This window comes from Histomonas meleagridis (assembly GCF_020186115.1).
Source record: "Histomonas meleagridis strain 2922-C6/04-10x chromosome Unknown contig_204, whole genome shotgun sequence".
NCBI classification, from domain to species: domain Eukaryota; phylum Parabasalia; order Tritrichomonadida; family Dientamoebidae; genus Histomonas; species Histomonas meleagridis.
Genome location: NW_027150808.1, coordinates 175,163 through 196,154, shown reverse-complemented (window position 1 = coordinate 196,154; position 20,992 = coordinate 175,163). Strand labels below are relative to the sequence as shown.

The following is a 20,992-nucleotide window of genomic DNA, read 5'->3' as shown; positions in this document are numbered from 1 at the left end:
CCATTGCATTATCACACCATTGTACATTATCTAAATGTAAAGAAGTAAGTTTTGATGGTAATTTAATATCGAATTCTATTGGTGTTAAAAATTTATTCCCAGAAATATGTAATGAACGTAAATTATGTGATTGATATTTATTTAATTGCTCAAATAAAAGAGTCAAATTTAGCTTTGAATTGTTTAAAATTAGAGTTTGGAGATCTGTAAGATATTCCAAAATATCCGAAATCTGAACATATTTACAACCAGTAAGAGAAAGAAAGATAAGTGATTGAAAGCCGATGTTTGTAGCAACTAATGGGCGAAGCATTTGATAGCCTTGAAGGTTGAGGCGATTTTCGATTGCAATGGATTTGATATAACCTTTCTCAAGAATATTGGATAATTTGATAACAAATTTTTCACCAAATATATTGTCATGGAAACTGATGCCTGTAACGATAGTTTGCGTGGCTTTAATAAGAGCATCACTGAAATCAGAAAATTGTGGTGATAATGTTTCATGAGTTTCAATCATTGTAATAGTACTATTCGTGTATATAAAATTGGCAAGCAACTTCCAAAATTGGCATTTCTGTGATGATTTTGGAATGATAAGATGACGAATAAGTGGTAAAAATGAAATTGAATCTAAAATAATATCCATATATGGATAGAAATCAATGAAATAATTAAGATCAAGAGTATGATTTTTTACGTAAGATGGATTATTTTCAATGATTTTTTGAATTTTAGTAATTAATTCATTTGGAATTTCTCGATCAGTAGAAAAACCAAGAAACAGAACTCGCTTTTCCATGGCATCGGCAGGTAGTTTATATCCTTCCAGATATTTTTCATTAAAATTAAATTCAGGAATCTTGTATTTAGGAATAATAGATTGTATGTGATTAGCAACAGCAACTAAAAAATCAATAGAATGTGAATCTTCAAAAGAAAAAGTATTTGATGAAGTGGAAACTTGAAATTGATTTTCATCAGGATTACATCCCAAAGAAGTTATTTCGTCCCATCTTATTTGGTTCTTTACCTTATTGTTTCTTTTTTTGAACTTGTTATTAAATATATTTAAATGGTATAATGTGCATACAATCAAACAATCAGAAGTTATATTTTTGCTTTTGATAAATTTTGTATTAACTGCAATAAACGTTGTATTAACTCCTGGTAAATTGCATGATTCTTTTACTTGTTGAATTAGATTTGAAGATGATTGCAATGGGATTATAGTGATTTTATTTCTGCAGTTTATTTATTTGAAAACTACCTTCCTCTTCAAATTTTCTGATAATTCAAAATAAATTGAGAGTGATTAGAGAGGGAAAAGATTTCTCCATCACAGAAGGATGTGTGACAAATTATAGCACATAACACCATTTCAAAAAGAAAAGCAAATGAGCTTGCTATTGAAGAACTATGAAATTTAAATTAATTGAATTCAAATCATAAAATAACTAGTAATAATCATTTGAATTGGCAAACAACATGAGTGATGCAATTTTTCCATGAGTGTCATGGATATTTATTTAGTTAACTATAAAAAAATTAATTATGATTTAATCAAAAATGATATGCTCCACCCAATACCTTATGTGAACCGTATGATTGAAGCTACATGAGAACACATTCACTAAGGATTAAATTCATTTAATTATCGTTTTTATTATCAATAATAGAATTAAATACCTTTGAAAACATTACTAGAAATACTGCTTTACTCATTTGTTATCCCCTCTCTTCCTTTTTCATATATCACATTTAACGATATGAAATTAAAAATTATGGTTTATTGATATTTTTTCGTAATTTTAGAATTTCATATCAAGTTGTTTTTAATACATAAGTTTTCTGACATGAGAAAGGAATTGGGGGAAATGATATAGAAATCTAATAGAAATGATCATACGTTAACTCACTTCACCTTATAGAGTTTTGAAATGTTTACTCCAGTTAAAAAGTCGTTACGACGGAACTTCAACAGTTATAATCATCTTGCTCTGTTGTGTGACTCTAATTTAAAAATAACCTTATCTGTAAAATAAAACATTGTTTCACAATATTGAATCTTACTTCGAAGTATGTATAAAGCATAATGAAACTTCGTTTGGAAGCTAATTTATCTTTTTACATGTGAACAATTTCCATATCAATTTTTCAATACTTTTTTTCAAAGTGTAACAGTATAAAAGCATTGAAAAAGTGATTTCGATTTGACACAATAATGAAAAGTGGCAATTACAAAGAAAAAGCATGAGTCAAGTTCAGGGAACAGATGCACAGCTAATTAAGATATACGAAGAAAAAGGAATAAGCGATGCATTTTGGCCTAAACATAAAATTCTCGGAACTAAAAAAATTGAAAATCCTTTCTTTGATATCAATTCTAAAACAGCAGCAGGAAAAGAAGCATTAAAAGAGCACCCATCAATTACGCTTCTATGCGATGAGTGTCTCGTTTATGATGTTGATCCATCTAATATAACAATTGACAAAGAATATTCTAATCACAGAAATTTACTTTTTAGATCAGAAATTCAAGGTAATGGTAAAGAAGCACCAATTGAGAAGGATCCCACCTTCCTTGCAACTACAGCCACAATTTCAGATTATCAACTTCAATCTTATAATATTCAACTTAACAAAATGCCTCCACTTAATATGCATAAAATAATAGTCATTAGCGTAGGTGATCTTGTAACAAGTTACAAACTCATTGAACCAATAGTAATTTCAATGTTCATGCTTGATTCCACAACAGGTAAAATCATTAGCGAACGATGGAACTTCATTCCCGATTCGAGTTCTCGTTTCTTTAACAACAAGGCGGAAACAAACAAAACTGCTGCATTTGATATTACAAATTATGAATCAACAGCAGTTATTGTTGCAGAATATTTCCGTGTATTGCAAACTGATTCCGGTGATGTTTGCAATGCTTATCTTAAGAAAGGAGCATCTCAATCTAAAGCAGTTGCATCTGTAAATGCATGTTGGCCCAAACTTAAAGGTGCATATTCACCATTTGCTTTCTCATATATTCAATATAACAATATCAAAGGCACCAGATGTGAATTTCCTTCAGCAATAATTCCAGATAAGTTATTAACATCAGATTATATCTCAGCATACATTGCCAAACCAAAAAGTAGAGCTGATAACTTCCCTATTAATCTTAGTTTTAATGTGAATCTCTTAGGTGTTAATAAGCCAAGTGAAATTCCTTCCAAATACATTAAAATCCCGCCATTATATCCACTTACAACACAGCCTATAATCGAATATAGGCACCAACTAGTCGTTAACTTAGGCCAATCTAAGTTTGACTTCCCTCCCAAAGTTAACGCACGTAACATAATCGCATCAATTTCACTTTTGAATGGAAGCGACCGTTTAAAGGCTATTCATAGTAAATGGAATGAAGAAGAATTAGTATATGAAGAATACTCACGATGTTATTATCATGAAAAGGCTCCATTATTTGATGATGAGTTTGTTATTGATTTGCCATATCCACTTGGTTCAGATTTGATGATTTTTATCAAATATTTCCATGCTTCTACACAAGAAAAAGAAGAAGCATTCCGACCATTTGCTATCTCAGTATTACCATTAGTGATCAATGGGAAATTTTTACAAGATGGAATTAAATCGATTGGAATATCATACAACACATCCATTATCAAATATCAAAAACCGATTCAAAGCAACTTCCAAAACATTCAGACATATTTAAGGTCGACCATTATTTCAAATGATGAAGACACGATATGTTTATATTCCAAAAAAGATAATTCCAAAATCGATGTATCAAAAATCTCTAATGAATCCATAATACAAAACTTATTTTTAGTACTTGATACCATTTTAAACAATATAATTACATTACCTAAAGAATCAGTCAACAATTTAATTTCATTAGGCCGATTAACAAGAACAGTAACATCACAACAACTGAATAATATGTTAACTATTTATTCATCAGCTTATGCGTTTCGAAATGTCACTGAAAAAGAAACATTAAAAGCGCATTATTCCATCTTTAAGTATTGGGGCGAATATATGATATTATTCACACAACAAAATCAATCGCAACGAATTGATATACATATTTCATCATTTCTTTTTTCATTAATAATGAAATCGATAATTATATCCGGAGACACCAACTTTAATAATGAATTAAATATATTTTCAACACAATTCTCAACGTCAATCATCGAATTAATGAAAGAATCGATACAAGACGCAAAGATATTAGTTAACTCTTATGCCGAATTCATTAGTTTGTTATCTACACAAGACTTCTTTGAAGCAGCAGGAACGAATTTAATGTCATTCATTGCGACATTTATGGGTAATATCTCAATTGAAGTTGATGAGATATCAACGCAATTCATTGAGACAGCATTAAATCCAAAGTTATTCATTGCATTAACATTTAACAAAATGTTAAAATCATTTTTACAATTCTTAATCGATAGAGCTATTCGAACACCAGAATCGAAACCAATACAAAACATATTTTTAATATTAGCGAAACTTTTCACATTAATACCGAAAAATGTAAGAAGTGACATCGCTAATGAATACATTGATATTATTTCATCATTTAATAATGAAATGAAACATAATCGTAATCAATTATTAACATCATTCACTGTAATTGCATTTATATTACGATATGTAAATGATAATGAATTCATCCAATTCTTTAACAAAGCAAATCAAAACAAATTAAATTCTTTTATCCATTTCTTCTTACAAAAACTTAAAAATAATCCGAATAATGATATACGTAATTCTACAACATTTACATTACCAATTCCTACAAATATTACTACAAAAAGATTAAGTTCTGCTGAAGCACAAAATAATGAAACAAATAATAATAAAAGACGTAAATTTACACAAATGTCACAAAATAGAGTTTCATCATTATTTGTCGAAAGTATATTTAATACACAACAAATTCGAGAAATATCTTTAGATTCATTATTATCGATATTACATATGTTAGAAATCATATTGAAAAAAGGTAATGAAGAATCAGGAAAATTTGTTATTGATATATTATATCATATATTAATGTTAGATATCTGTATTGATGTTATATATCCATTACAAAAAGTATTAATTTTATTATTTGATAAACATTTGAAGTTATTATTCGATAGTTCAACACCACCATTTACATTATTTATACGTAAAGTTTTATCATTAGCTGCAATACAACATTCCGAAGCTTCTGATTTAATGACTCAAACATTACCATATCTATTTAAAGTCGAACGGAAACATTATAAAACTAATAATCGAAGTCGTGTATGTATCATTAGAGCAATTTCTAAGATGAATGATAATGATATTGAATCAAAATATTTACATAATTCATTAAAGAATTATATCGAGAATGATTCAAATATGGAATTGATATATAATACTGTAACTGAGTTAACAAAGATTAATAATGACATGAGATTGATTGACCCAAAGCATTACGAAAAACTAAGGAAAGAACATCGCGTTGACGCTGCTTCAGATTCAAAGACAATCATTGAAAAATACGCCGATGACATTTTACAACGCTCTCGAATTTTACGGTTATCGCCCGATGCGTCAGCGGAAGAAATTCAAATTTTGAGTGAATATAACTCAAAAAATAATTACACAAGTGAAGCTTTGATGTGTCAGTTATATCAAATTGCGATCATAACCGAATACTTAACGATCCTGAAACGTATGCCTAACGCTTATGACTTACAACATCCGGCGTTAGTGTTTGTTACGTTGTTTACTGAGGCACGTTCTGCTGTTTGTCCTGAAGAACTTTTAGAAGATTTACCTTACATTAATACATTTTGTGATTCTTCAATATTTAGTGAGTCTGGTTTATATATGGTGTTACAAGACATCTATACGTTTTGTAAGCAAAGTAGATATTTCGAATTGTCGAATGAAATCACGAGAGTCATTTATCCAATATTTGAAAAACATAAAATGTTCGCTCAACTCGGGCGGTTTTTCCAACAATCTGAAATTTCATATAAAGTTATCGATAATATGTCAAGCAGCACCGATAGGTTATTCGGCCGTTATTACCGTGTCAGTTTTTATGGCAAAATTTTCGGTGATGAAGATGGCAAAGTTTACATCTATCGTGAAACAAAATTGGCTCATATCTTCGAAGTCTCAAAACGTATCGAAGACTCTTACAAGGCATTGTACGGCGAGAAAAAGATCGAGTTGTTACAAATTAGTGGATTCGTCGATCGATTATTATTAGATAAAAATAAGGGATATATCCAAATTACTTTCGTGGAGCCTTACTTCGAGAAGGAAGAATTACCTCAAAGAGTTACTGTGTATGAACAAGGTAACAAACTTAAGTCATTCAAATTTGAGGCACCATTTGTTAAAGGTGAACGGAAAGCTCAAGGTAGCGTAGATACACAATGGTTACGTAGGACAATTTTGAAGGTTAACCAGATGATGCCTTCATTAACAAAACGTGTCGAAGTACCGAAAGAAGGAATTATTATCATCGAATACGAACCAATCAGAGTAAGTATTAGACAACTAAAGGAAAGACTAAACGCTTACAAAGAGGCATTGGAGAAAAAGGATACAAATGCAATTCAGCCATTGTTACATGGATCTTTATTGACAACCGTAAACGAAGGACCAGTGGTAATGGCCGAAAAGTTCTTGTCGACAAGCTTGAGAACAAAATATACGGAATCAATGCGAAAGAAGTTTAATCTGTTTTTGGAATATAATAAGAAAGGTCTGGAGCTGTATAACGAATTGGTGAAAAGTAACCCAAAGTTTAAGCCGCTGCAGGACGAGCTGGAAGAAGGATTCAAGAATTTGTCGGACAAGTTGAAGCCGTACCTCGAAAATAAGTCAATATTTGGCAAATAAAAAATTAATCATTTTCAATACTTTTTTGTGAATAAATCAGACAACGAAATGTGCGGAAAGTGAAAAGTTTACGAAATCGCAAACAATGGCGAAAGTGTTGATGAAGCAGATGCTGACGATTTTTTAAGATTAAATAGGAATATCCATAAATTTAATGTATTATGCACAATTAATGAAATGATTATTAATATTGGTACAATTGTAAATCATCAAAAAAACAAAATAAAATTTCGTAGTAAAACATCTTATGGAAACATAATACAACGCCCTTCAATTGAAGATTTCTATCATCATAGTAAAAAAAAAAAAATTAATGTTTGAACACATTTAAGAATTATTTTTTATAATAAAGAATTTATTTTTGAACAAAAAACATATTACAGATTTTAAGAGCTTATACTACTTAAAACAAAAAACAAATTAAGAAAAAATGTAATTTTAGATCTACTAATCATGGTAAAATATCATCTATTTGTATATTTGTTTTTCCTTTATGGTTCAAGTCTTTGATACTTTTGGAGGGCATGATCTGAGAGATCTTCCTGAAGAAGAGGATCTTTAACTTTATCAGTATAAAAAATTGGAGGAATGAGGTTACCAATGGCTTTCTTTTGAGCAAGAGTTCCACCGTCACTTGAGTTTTCTTTTTTCATGCAACTCGAACCTAATAATTTTGAAATAAAGCAACCTAATATAAATAGTGCACATAGAACAGCAAATACGATTGCTAACACTACAGGCATGCCAATTCCAGAATTACTGCTTCCCAAATATTGTACTGTCGTCGCGTTGGTTGTCCCAACAACTTGCATTTTCTATCGTTAAATCCATTGAATAAACGATCAAAATCCGATCAATTTTTATCAACACTTTAACGTCTTTTGCACCGAGATTTCATTTGTTGCGGTGATTTTTCGATATAAAGTTATGCAAAACATATTAAAGCTGAAAAACACAAAAAAAATCAAGAATTCACTCAAGGTATTTTAGAAATTTAAGCGCTGATCTTTGAACGGCATTCAACGTTTTCTGCAAGTTTGATGCGACCACCTGTTGGGTATGCAAGAGTGGTGTTGCACTCTTCACAGTAAACTGGGATATGAGAATGGGAGAATGCGGTTGTAACATTCATGCATGATGGGCAACGAAGAGAAACAAATTCTGAGCGTGGGTTTGGAATGAGAGTCTTCTTCTTGCATGTGTGCTTTTCTTTCTCGATTGATGGATGGAGGATATCACAGTCGAGTGTACTCATGTTTGGAAAGGTCAGGCCAAACGGTTTATTTCACATGACATGTCTGTGTTATTCTGGGGAAAATTCACAGCTTGCATTTATCCTTTGTTTTCAAGCTTAAAATTCTTTAATTGCAAACAAAAATGACAAACATGGAATTTAATAAAATGTTAATATAATAAATGGAAATAGTTGAAAAGAGATTGATTGATTCTCGCATTTTAACATTGTTTCTAATTATAAAACTGACTCACTTTATTATGTACACGAATCTACACATGGGTAAATATCTTATTTTTTTGTTGGAAGTTGAAATTTCAACAATCAGTTTTAAATTGGTTGTGCAAGTAAATTTCATTTTCGAAGCTACAACGCCTTTATTGTGCTGAGGCGAAATTACTTGTTTGAATCTATTGAAAAACATGAATGTCTTGTCGAACATTTTCACGGTAAAAATCCATTGCCGATAAAAAGTGAATTCAAAAATTCAATTGACGCTCTGAAAATTTATGCTCCGTTAGACCTATCGGAAAAAATTCTACCGAAATTTCAATTGAACGAGAAAATCAAAAATATGCTTGCTTCTTCTGTTACACTTGATAATAATCAATCTAACATTCAAGCTCGGATTTCATTTCAGCATTTCCTCAAACATATGACAACACCATTATTTTCCAATCCAATTCTTCGTTCAGAAATCAAAACTCATGTTGGTTCTATCTGGACTCTTGCTTCATCACCAAGTGGTAAATATATTGCTAGTGCTGGAGAAGATAAACGAGTCGTTGTTTGTGGATTAAGTGAAACATATCCATATATTTATTCTGTTTGTTCACTTTCTGGTCATGATTCAGACGTTGTTCATTTAGCATGGAAAGATGATAATACATTAATGAGTTCCTCCTTAGATTCTACAGTAAAATTTTGGAAAATCTCAACTGGTGAATTAATTGATACATTTAATCATGACAGTGCTGTTACCACATCAGCTATTAATCCCAATGATCCCAACATTTTTATCGCATGTACATTTAATATGACAGCAGTTTTATGGGATATCAGAAAACATTCAATTATCAAAACATTTTACTTTAATTCACTCCCAACAGCAGTTTCATTCTCACCCGACGGATCACATATAGCCATTGGATGCTTTAATGGCTTTTGTCACATTTATCGAACATCTGATTTTTCACGCATCACACAGTTCATAGTTGGCCCACGTCATAAGAAGCGAATGCATGGGAAGAAGATCACATCCATACTCTTTCTTGATAACGAAAGATTTCTCATTGCATCTAATGATTCAAGAATTCGAATGTATTCGACAGATAACTTTTCCTTAATACGGAAATATGTTGGACATAAAAGCAAAGAGGCACAATTAAAGTTGTCATTATCTCCAGATAAGAATTTCATAATGACAACAAGCGAAGAAGATGGATCTGTTTTCATATGGCCAATCGAATTTAACACATCGAGCAGCAGCAAATTGTTTTGGAAAAATTACCCAAAAAATAGATCGAAAACTTTCGAAGGATTCAAAATCGGTAAAAAGATGATAGTGAACTCCGCGGTCTTCGCAAATTGGGAAGGAGAAAATAACCCTTTTGTTGTTGTGTGTGATAATGATGGAAAAATTTATACAATTGTTTCTGAATAAAAATAGAATGTGTTTTTAAATTATACTTTTCTGCTATGAAATATGTTTGCAATTATTCCCTTATAGCTTTTGTTTATTTGACGCTTGTGAGTTATTAATGAATTCATTTTCATTTTCAGTGAACTAAATTTTCTATAATTCTCTGTGTATCCTATTTTTCTATTATAATTATAGATGTGTACAGGTTTTTCACTGCAGTCTATATGATTATAATGATGTGTTATTGTCCTATGAAAATATAAACATTTTTATTAAAAAATAATAAAAAAATTTTTTTAAAGATCTAAATTTAATTCCAAAATATTCTTTTATTTCTTTAGTTAATTTCGATTTTCGAATATTGTGACTTTATATATAATCATTGGAATTAAAAATATGATTATTCCCGCCCATAATTATTTTTTTTTAGGGATTCCCACAATTTCGAAATCTGCTGCAAAGAAAAATTGAATGGTATTCAATGAAACGTTATCGTCTGAGCTGATTATCATATTAAAACAAATGGAAAATATTGCAGAGTGGTCAACGAGTTATTTTATACTAGCAGCACTATTTCTTTTGTTTTTTGTAGTCTTCTTGTTCGTAACTGTAAAAGACTATAGATCACACCAAGCAAACTCAACTCAAATTCCTTATCTTATCGCTGTTTTTTCAAGAGGTCTTGGCTTTGTTGTATCAGGATTAATCGTAAAATCAAAAAATGATAGCTATTGGAAGAATTGGTCAATTATTACAAATGGATTACCAGGATACATTGTTGCAACAGCATATTGTTTCATTTTCTTTTCTTGGTGTTCAGTTTGTGTTGAATGCCTTGCAAAAAAGAATATCAAATTTTTTGATAAAACAAAACAAATTATGCTTATTTTGATTATCATAATTTGGATTGAAGAAATCATTACTCTTTTATGTTTTTACTTAATCGATTCATCTTCGTCAGGCACACACACAGCTCATTATGTCGAAGCCTCATTTGCAGTTTTACGAGATTTTGCGATCGCAGCAGCCTTTCTTGTTTACTTAATCAAAATATGGAAACTGTTCAATAGTGCCTGTGGTTGCTCTTCTAATGAATCTGTACTATTTTTCATGTGCGGTTTACTTTTTGTCGCAATGTTACTTCGAGGAATTTCGATCATTGCTTATGTGATTCTAATAGCACACGACCACGACAATACACTCGAATGGTCGATTGAATATTTTGCAGCTTTTGTTGTAGAACAAATTATTTTTGAAGTTCTTCCACTTGGTGCAATTTGTGTTCTCAAGTTGCAATCTGAATATGTAGCAGCTAGTCACAAACAAGGAAGTTTTGTGAATTTTGAAGAAGTATAAATATTATTCATGTAATTCACAATAAATGAATCTATGTATCGATTTTATTTTTCTTTTTTGATATGTAAAATATTAAAAACAAAATTAATATACTTTATAGATCGGAGTGTAAATTGTTGGATTCAATTTCAGCTGGAAAACAATATAATTCTTCCTCTTCTATATGACTACAAAGTTTTTTCTGGTAAAAACGATTAATGTTGATTGAATTTTCTATCGGCTATGCTGAATTAATTCTGACGATCAGAATAAACGTTCTTTTTTGCAGGCTAAAATGAATAAAAGTGAGGATTATTTTATCCTGGCAAAAACTTCAAAAGAAAGATTTTCAGGAGCTGTACAGGAAAATAAATCTCTTGCATCATTAGCTGAGGCACAAGCCCAGATAATTGATGAATTAGCAAAAACAATTGAAAATGAAACAGATTTAAAAGATAAAATAAAGAATACCGAAAGAGATATTTTAATAGTTGAAAATAATATTAATCAATCAGTTGAAGCATTACAAGAATTAATGAGTCAGAATAAAAATGATTTTCAGGCTGGTGAATTTCTAAAATCATTTTTATTGGCTACAACAAAAATGTTATTTACTTCTACTAAGAATTCTTTAGATCAAGGTGATATTAATGTTTCATTATTTAAACTCATTGAAATTGAATCTAAAATTGCAGAAACCATTTCTTCTTTGGAGAAATCTGGAATGTATCCAGAGCAGGACAATCAACATAAAGAGAGAGTAAATTTAAACATTCAACATCAACAAAAAATTACACAATTTCTTGAAACAATATAAATAAATCTTTTATATTTAAATAAAAATAAACTTATTGATACTTTAAACATTTGAAGACAATTTCAATTTCTTTTTTTTCTTTTGAGTTTATTTAAAAGGCATTTAATCGTTTTATTTTCAAAAATGATTCAATAGTTTATATATTCAAATCTAGGGGGTGGCCCGTTTCCAAAATGGAACTAGAAATAACGTACAAAAAAATTTTTTTATGTCTGAACCAAAAGTATATGTTATCCGTCGGAAAATCACAAAAATAAAACCAACTCCTATACCAGAGACAACTTTTACACCTGAGCATTTTCAGAAAAAATCACCTCCACCGCCAATCAAAACAACTCCTCATTTTGAAGAACTTTCAAAACCTAAACCAAATTTATACAAAGAACCTCAACCAGATCCAATTCCAAAATATCAAAATCCTCCTCCAAATTTCGGACAAATTGATTTCCGAGTAAATGCTGCTTCACTTCAACGTGACTATTATCTTCGCAAAGCACTTGACAAAAAAGAAAAGGCTGAAGAAGAAAACAAGCCCAAAGAATTTCTTCAATGGCAAGAAGAAATGAAGAAAATTGATGAACAAAATCGGGAAGCCGAAATTCAAAGACTTCATCGGGAGCTTGACAAATCACGACAAAAAGCAGCCAAAGTCAAAGAACGGATGATAGCTGACAAACTTTCATCAGGTAATCAATTACGCGATGAAATTAAAGAAATGCAAAATCAACAAAAGCAAAAAGAAATTGAAGAACAAAAGCAATTCCAAGCATATAAAAGCACGCTCATTGACAGGGCTCCAATGATTGTCCAAAAAGCGAATCAAGAAAAAATTCGTCAAACGAAATTAATGAAGAAACAACTTCGAATCGAATTAAAAGCAGCTGAACGACTTCGAAAAGAAGAAACTGAACGGATACATAAAAACGCTGAGAAAGTTCGACATGATGCAAAATATCATACGAATAAACATGGCGATTCATATATTAATGCGAAGGAAATAACAGAAACGAAATTTCTTGCGGAATTAACAGACGAAGAGTCGAAAGAATTAATAAAGAAAAACATAAAGAACCAAAAGAAAGAAATCACTAAAAAGATTGAGAATAATCGAAAGATTAAAGAAGAACAAAACAAGAAATTGTATTCGATGTTACAAGAATTAACTAATGAAAGAAATGAACGCGATGAAATAAACATCGAAAAAAGAAAAGAGAAAATGGAAAAAGAAAAAGAAGAAAAATTAAAGAAAAAAGAAATAGAAGATCAAAAATATTTAAAACTTGAACGAAGACAAGAGAAAAAAAGATTAAAAAGATTAAACGAGGCTGAAGAAATGGAAGAAAAGGCAAGAGAAATAGCCGCAAGAAATAGATATTTGTCGCTGAATAAGAAATCGTTGGAAGTGAGCGCGTTCCAATCGAGACAAGACGCAAAGTTAAGATCGGCTAAAGAAAGACAAGAGAAAAAAATGATCGGAACAAACCAAAGCAGAAAAGTTGTGGAAAAAAAGAAAAACAATGGCGAGCTTATAAACTTGAAGGAAATTTTAGGAATTTGAATTTACAGTCTGTTTGTTTGTAAAATAAATTATTAACAAAATTTTACTTTGAAAATCGCACTCCAAAATCTTTATTTAGTGCTTATAAAATTCAGTATATAAAAATGCATTTATAATAGGTGTAAAAGAAACAAAATTTTATCATGATGATCATCCATATTCCTATTTTGTAAGTTAACTGTTATTTTCACAAATCTGTGGACAGCTGATAGAGAATTCAAAACATTCCATTTATGGAATTTCTGATGAAAAAATTTTTCGAAACTGGCCATAAATTAACGGTTAAATGACATGTCATTCTCCAACTACCAAATCATAATTCATTTCCTTTATGCTGAATGATTTTAATGAAAAAGATGATTGTTATTTTTATTTAATGTTGTAAATTACTATTTGATGTACTTTTTATATGTTTATTACACCTTTAATGTTCGCAACTCAAAATGGATCTTTTGAGATTGTTCAATCATTACTTCAAAAAGGAGATATAGAAACCAATATACAAGACTTTATTTTATATTTTTTATTATTTATTTTTAATATTTTTTTAGGATAATCTTTCATGTGAACTTAAAAATAAACATAATGAAATTGTGAAATTACTTCTTAAACAAAGTGTAACGAACAAAATTACAGTGAAAAATATTTACTTATTTTTATCAATATTTTTATATCAAATTTGATATGATTAATGAAACAGCAGCCCAAAATATAAATGATGAAATCGATGAAACATTACATTATCAGAATATAGACGAGATGAAAATCAAAAAAGTTTTTTTGAAGTTTAGATAATTCAAAACGAAATTCAAGAATCGAATGAAAGAGTAAATGAATTGGAAAAGGAAATTCAGTTATTACGAAATGAAATTCAAGAAACAAGGAAAAAAGAAATCGAATTCCTAAAAGTAATTCAAGAAACTCGTTCCAGAGAAAATGGATTACAAAAGGATATTCTGTTATTGCGAAATGAAATTCAAGAATCGAAGAAAAAAGAAATCGAATTGCAAAAAGTAATTCAAGAAACTCGTTCCAGAGAAAATGGATTAGAAAAGGAAATTCATGAACTGAAAATGAAAAATCAAGAATTAATCAATATGAAAGATAAGTACATCAAAGAAAGAGATGAAAATATAAAAAAACGACTAATTCTACGACAAAATGGAATTAATATTTATAATATTAATGAAATAGACCTAAATGATATTCATTTCTATTATTTAATTTATTTTTACTTAAAATAAAATATAATAAAATTATTTAAAACTCCACTTGTTAAAGCGGCAGAAAAAGGAAATATTGAACTAAATGGAATCAATATTAATGCCAAAGATCTCTATTTGTCTAATTTGATATTTAATTTAATAATTTTGGATTTCTTAAATAAATTTGGGAAATATTTAAATTATTTTATACAGCACTTATGTTGGCATCTGCAAATGGTCATACAGAAATAGTTAAATTACTTCTTGAGCATAAAGGAATTGATATTAATGCCAAAGATATTTATTTGATTTATTTAATATTCATTTTAATAATTTGGAAATTCAAAATAATATTTGGTAATTATTTGAATTATTTAGAACAGCACTTATGAAAGCATCTGAAAATGGTCATAAAGAAATTATTAAATTACTTCTTGAACATAAAGGAATTGATATTAATGCCAAAGATATTTATTTGATTTATTTAATACTTATTTTAATAATTTGGAAATTCAAAATAATATTTGGTAATTATTTTAATTATTTTGGACTTCACTTATGTATGCTTCTGGTTATGGTCGAACAGAAATAGTTAAATTACTTCTAATGCAAAAAGGAATTGATATTAATGCCAAAAATATTTTTTTGGTTCATTTAAAAATTATTTTAATAATTTGATTTTTATTAATAATATTTAGAAATTATTTTAATTATTTTATACTGCACTCAAGTTGGCAAGAATTCGTTTACCACCTGTGGCTGCTTTGCAGAGAAATAGTCCTCTTATGGAAGTAATTAGAATTCTCAAAGAAAAAGGAGCAACCTAAATTTAGTTAAACAAAACAAATGTACAGTAAAATGACTTTCAGAATTTTTGCCATAATTATTAATAATTATTAAAAAATTTAGTAATATGGTGTAGACATTTTTCGAGCAAGATTATCCACTTTTTGAATACTTTACCAAATATCGATACGATCATCGTCGATTCAAAATGTGGAGTTTGTCAAAATATTATCCACTTTTTGAATACTTTATTGTAGATTTTAGATCAACTTTTTTGCTTTTAATTCAATTTCAGTGGTTGTTATCGGTATAGTTTGAAAAAGTTTCGTTTAAGATAGAACTTTTTGAAAATGTTAACCATTCAACGGCTAATGATCGTCTTTTCTGTCAAAATGCATTAACGGTCGGAAATCGATCTTTTGACATCTCGTACTTTTTGTGTTACTTATGATCGTATTATAAATGTAAAGCATACAATACACTTTTTGAATGATATATGCGACATGTGATTACATTTTACAAAAAAATCCTACATTCCAATGTATTGTAAAAAATATTCCGCCTATATCTAACATGCCTATATAATTAGAGTTCACCAAGTCAAAAGACAATACCAAATATAACCTTGTAACCTTGGCTCAAAATTCAAAAAAATATCAAATTTTTCATTATAGTTAAAACAATGGTGCACTGAATTTTTATTATCAGAACCAAATAACATTAAAAATGATTCTTAATTAAATTATTTAAAAAATTGACGATTTCAATGTAACCATTTTCTGATGCAATTAACAAAGCGTTATAAAGAAATTGATATAAATATAAAATTATACAAATAAATTATTTTTTTGTTGGTATAGATTCCTTCTTGTTTTAATAATAATTTAACCATTTCCATATGATCATTTCCAACTGCTAAATAAAGTAGTTCATAAAATTATTTAAATAAATTGCTTTTTCTTTAAAAATCACATCTTTTTGTTCTAAAAGTAATTTTACTATTTCTATATTATTATATTCAACTGCTATATGAAGTGCTGCTTTAAATTAATAAAACATATTATAAATTATTCAAACGAATATTTTTTGCATTAACATCAATTCCTTTATCTAAAAGTAATTTTACTATTTCTATGTTATTATTTCTAACTGCTATATGAAGTGCTGTTTCAAATTATTAAAATATATTCCAAATTATTCAAATGAATATTTTTTTCATTAACATCAATTCCTTTCTCTAAAAGTAATTTTATTATTTCTATATTATTATTTCTAACTGCTATATGAAGTGCTGTTTCAAATTATTAAAACATATTCCAAATTATTAAAACATATATTAAATTATTCAAATTAATACTTATTGCATTAACATCAAATCCTTTCTCTAAAAGTAATTTTACTATTTCTATATTATTATTTCTAGCTGCTATATGAAGTGATGTTTCAAATTATTAAAACATATTCCAAATTATTCAAATAAATAGTTTTTACATTAACATCAATTCCTTTATCTAAAAGTAATTTTACTATTTCTACATTATTATTTTTAACTGCAATATGAAGTGCTGTTTCAAATTATTAAAACATATTCCAAATTATTAAAACATATATTAAATTATTCAAATGAATACTTATTGCATTAACATCAAATCCTTTCTCTAAAAGTAATTTTACTATTTCTATATTATTATTTTTAACTGCTATATGAAGTGGTGTTTCAAATTATTAAAACGAATATTTTTTGCATTAACATCAATTCCTTTTTGCTCTAAAAGTAATTTTATTATTTCGATATTATTATTTCTAACTGCAATATGAAGTGCTGTTTCAAATCATCAAAGCACATTCCAAATTATTAAAACATATTCTAAATTATTCAAACAAATATATTTCGCGTTAACATCAATTCCTTTTTGTTCTAAAAGCAATTTTACTATTTCGATATTATTATTTTTAATTGCTATATGAAGTGCTGTTTCAAATTATTAAAGCAAATATATTTCGCGTTAACATCAATTCCTTTTTGTTCTAAAAGCAATTTTACTATTTCGATATTATTATTTTTAATTGCTATATGAAGTGCTGTTTCAAATTATTAAAACATATTTCAAATTATGAAAACATATTCCAAATTATTAAAACATATAAAAAATTATTCAAATGAATATTTTTTGCATTAACATCAATTCCTTTTTGCTCTAAAAGTAATTTAACTATTTCGATATTATTATTTTTGACTGCAATAAGAAGTGCTGTTTCAAATTATTAAAACATATTTCAAATTATGAAAACATATTATAAATAATTCAAACAAATATTTTTTGCATTAACATCAATTTCTTTTTGCTCTAAAAGTAATTTAACTATTTTGATATTATTATTTTTGACTGCAATAAGAAGTGCTGTTTCAAATTATTAAAACATATTTCAAATAATGAAAACATATTTCAAATTATTAAAATGAATATATTTTGCATTAACATCAATTCCTTTTTGCTCTAAAAGTAATTTTACTATTTCTATGTTATTATTTCTAACTTCTGTATGAAGTGCTGTTTCAAATTATTAAAACATATTCCAAATTATTAAAATATATTCTAAATTATTAAAACATGTTCCAAATTATTCAAATGAATAGTTTTTTCATTAACATCAATTCCTTTCTCTAAAAGTAATTTTATTATTTCTATGTTATTATTTCTAACTGCTATATGAAGTGCTGTTTCAAATTATTAAAACATATACCAAATTATTAAAATATATTCTAAATTAGTAATATGAATATTATTTGCATTAACATCAATTCCTTTATCTAAAAGTAATTTTGTTATTTCGATGTTATTATTTTTAACTGCAATATGAAGTGGTGTTTCACATAATTAAAACATATTTCAAATTATTCAAATGAATTCTTTTTACGTTGACATCAATTCCTTTTTCTAAAAGTAATTTTACTATTTCTATATTATTAATTCTAACTGCAATATGAAGTGCTGTTTCAAATTATTAAAACATGTTCTAAATTATTAAAATATATTCCAAATAATTAAAACATATTATAAATTATTAAAACATATTATAAATTATTAAAACATATTCCAAATTATTAAAATGAATTTTCTTTGCATTAAAATCAATTCCTTTATCTAAAAGTAATTTTACTATTTCTATATTTCCTGATTCAACTAAATTTGGTAAAATTGCATTTGGAATTTGTATTTTTTCAACATTTTTCATCAAAAAAGTATTATCATTTAATGCAGCATCTACAATAATCTTTTCAATTTCCAGACCTTCCTTTTCTAAAAATGATAAAGTTTTATAGTTATTAAGTTCCAAACATTTTTTCCCTAGAGAAATAAGTGATTTTTGTTGAATAATTTTTTTATCAGTCTTTAATTTATTTTCACAAAGATATTTAAAAATATCATTTTGATGAAATTCGATTGCTGCTTCATATGCATCTTTAAATGATGAATGATTTTGTTCACATAAATCAATGATTTCTTCATTCCCACCTGCGACTGCATATTTGCCTGTGTTATATACATTTGCACCATTCATAAGTAAATATTTAAAACATTTAACAGATCCAAAAAATGCTGCATAATCAATTAGTGAAACATCTGGATGATTAACAAATGAACATCTTTCATAAAGTGATGGTTCGATTGTTTGATTAAAATTGAAATTTGGTTCTGATGATATTTCTTGAAGTTTTTCGATTTCATCATTTCGAATCAATTTTGCAATTTCATTCGGATTTATTCCTTCTTTAACATATTTCTTATGAAGTTCCCAATCATCCTTTGATAGTTCTTTAATATTTGATATGAATTTATCATAGAATTTTGGTCTAGACGATTTTTGAGTTTGAATTTCTTTTTTTGTTTTATATTGAGAAAAATATAAAGTATTCAGTTTTTTAACAAGGTATTGCGGGACCATTTCTTGTTCAATCATTTCTTCAAGGAGACAATATGATTCTTGCGACTCTAATCTAATTACATAATGACAAAAGATATTAAATAGGTTATATTCATTTTTTTCTTTTTCTTCTTTTGATTGTAATTCAATTAAATATTTAAAAATTGTCTTTTTGTCAATTGTTTGAACAACAAAAGCTGTATATAATAACTTCGATACAAAAAGATTAAATGTATATGGTAAGTTATCATCAAATAAATTTAGTGTTGATTGAACAGCTGTTTCAATATTTTCTATTTTAAGCTTGAAAATTATGGATTCTAAAGCTTCTAAGAGTTCCATTTTAATAAATGACAAATAAACGTACGAGATTTTGGCGAAACTTAAACGGCCTCCTTTTTAAATCAAAAAGCGATTCATTTCTATAGTTTACGTTTGATATTGAGTCGAAATTAAATTGAGAAACCATCACAAAAGGTACCAAATGATAATTTTTCATTCATTTCTTGATAAGATTCATATTTTTGGTTTTCAATTGAGTTAAAACATGTATGTGATTTGGACAATCTTTTTGTTGGGTTTAAAGGACTTTATTTTTAAGAACCCTCCATATAGAGGTTATCTAGCATTTCAGTCCTATAAATAAGCATAAAGAAATTATATTTACTATTTTCATCTTGCTCAAATGATTGGATAATGTACTATGAAATATTTCTTCACCCGAAATAATGAGGGATCATTTTGGCACTATAATAGTGATTGCTGAATAACAATAATGAAGCTACCTATGCATTTTTTACAAAAAGATTAAAAAAAAATATTTTGCCTTCAAATTTTCTCTGAGCATTTTTGATATATGAATAAAACACGTCATCGAAACAATGAAATATAAAGGCCAATATGTAGAAAAGGCTATTGATGAAATATATAATTACAAAAAGAACTTCCCATGTGCGTATAATCATTTCGTACAAAAAATCACTAAAATTTGGTTAACTTCAAAAGTAAAGAAAGAGTTTCTAGAGTATTCAACAAATGATATTCCTTTAACAGCATTAATACTTGATATGATATTAATGAAAAGGACTTATTTGAGAATACAATTTCATTAACGAAACAGAAAGTAAATGACTTCATAAAAGCAAGAAATAAATATGGTAAAGTGCGTTATTTAAAATAATCTCATTTCGTAGAAAAAGATATCACAATAATAATAAAAAGTTCATTTAATTCCGAATCAGATGAAAATCTGATCGGATATTTTGGATAAAATAAGTAATACAATGTTTATCTAGTAGAATAACACACACACACAAAACAAAACAAAACAAACAAACAAACAAACAAAAATCGACGAGTTACCAAGAACATGTAAAAAGGATCATGAAAGGCTGAACAATTTGAAAGTAATTACTTATGATAAAAATGGACACTTGGAAGATAAATTGAAAAGGTACGATGTTGTTAAAACCTTTGAAAGAAGAAAAGAATTTGGATTTTAGAATGATAAAATATTTTATTATCATTTGTTTTCTCTTATAATAAAGTTTATTTCCTACAAATT

General features: G+C 27.8%; 5 protein-coding genes across 5 annotated transcripts; 3 read left to right on the top strand and 2 right to left on the bottom strand.

Annotated features, from left to right (window-relative positions):
• Positions 1-2,253: 2,253 nt before the first annotated feature.
• GO595_003502 (Dedicator of cytokinesis family protein) lies at positions 2,254-6,924 on the top strand (the record flags this gene model as incomplete). Its single annotated transcript, XM_067916530.1, has 2 exons — positions 2,254-4,951; positions 5,519-6,924. The coding sequence occupies 2 exons, from the start codon at positions 2,254-2,256 to the stop codon at positions 6,922-6,924; spliced, it is 4,104 nt and encodes a 1,367-aa protein (XP_067776359.1).
• Positions 6,925-7,415: 491 nt separating this feature from the next.
• Positions 7,416-7,736, bottom strand: GO595_003501 (uncharacterized protein; the record flags this gene model as incomplete). Its single annotated transcript, XM_067916529.1, has 1 exon — positions 7,416-7,736. One exon carries the CDS (start codon positions 7,734-7,736, stop codon positions 7,416-7,418), a length of 321 nt encoding a protein of 106 aa, XP_067776358.1.
• Positions 7,737-7,918: 182 nt separating this feature from the next.
• Positions 7,919-8,179, bottom strand: GO595_003500 (Rps27bp; the record flags this gene model as incomplete). Its single annotated transcript, XM_067916528.1, has 1 exon — positions 7,919-8,179. One exon carries the CDS (start codon positions 8,177-8,179, stop codon positions 7,919-7,921), a length of 261 nt encoding a protein of 86 aa, XP_067776357.1.
• Positions 8,180-8,813: 634 nt separating this feature from the next.
• GO595_003499 (WD40 repeat-like protein) lies at positions 8,814-9,821 on the top strand (the record flags this gene model as incomplete). The annotated part of the gene is made up of 1 exon (XM_067916527.1): positions 8,814-9,821. One exon carries the CDS (start codon positions 8,814-8,816, stop codon positions 9,819-9,821), a length of 1,008 nt encoding a protein of 335 aa, XP_067776356.1.
• A 2,339-nt stretch (positions 9,822-12,160) lies between these two features.
• GO595_003498 (uncharacterized protein) lies at positions 12,161-13,510 on the top strand (the record flags this gene model as incomplete). Its single annotated transcript, XM_067916526.1, has 1 exon — positions 12,161-13,510. The coding sequence occupies one exon, from the start codon at positions 12,161-12,163 to the stop codon at positions 13,508-13,510; it is 1,350 nt and encodes a 449-aa protein (XP_067776355.1).
• Positions 13,511-20,992: the final 7,482 nt, after the last annotated feature.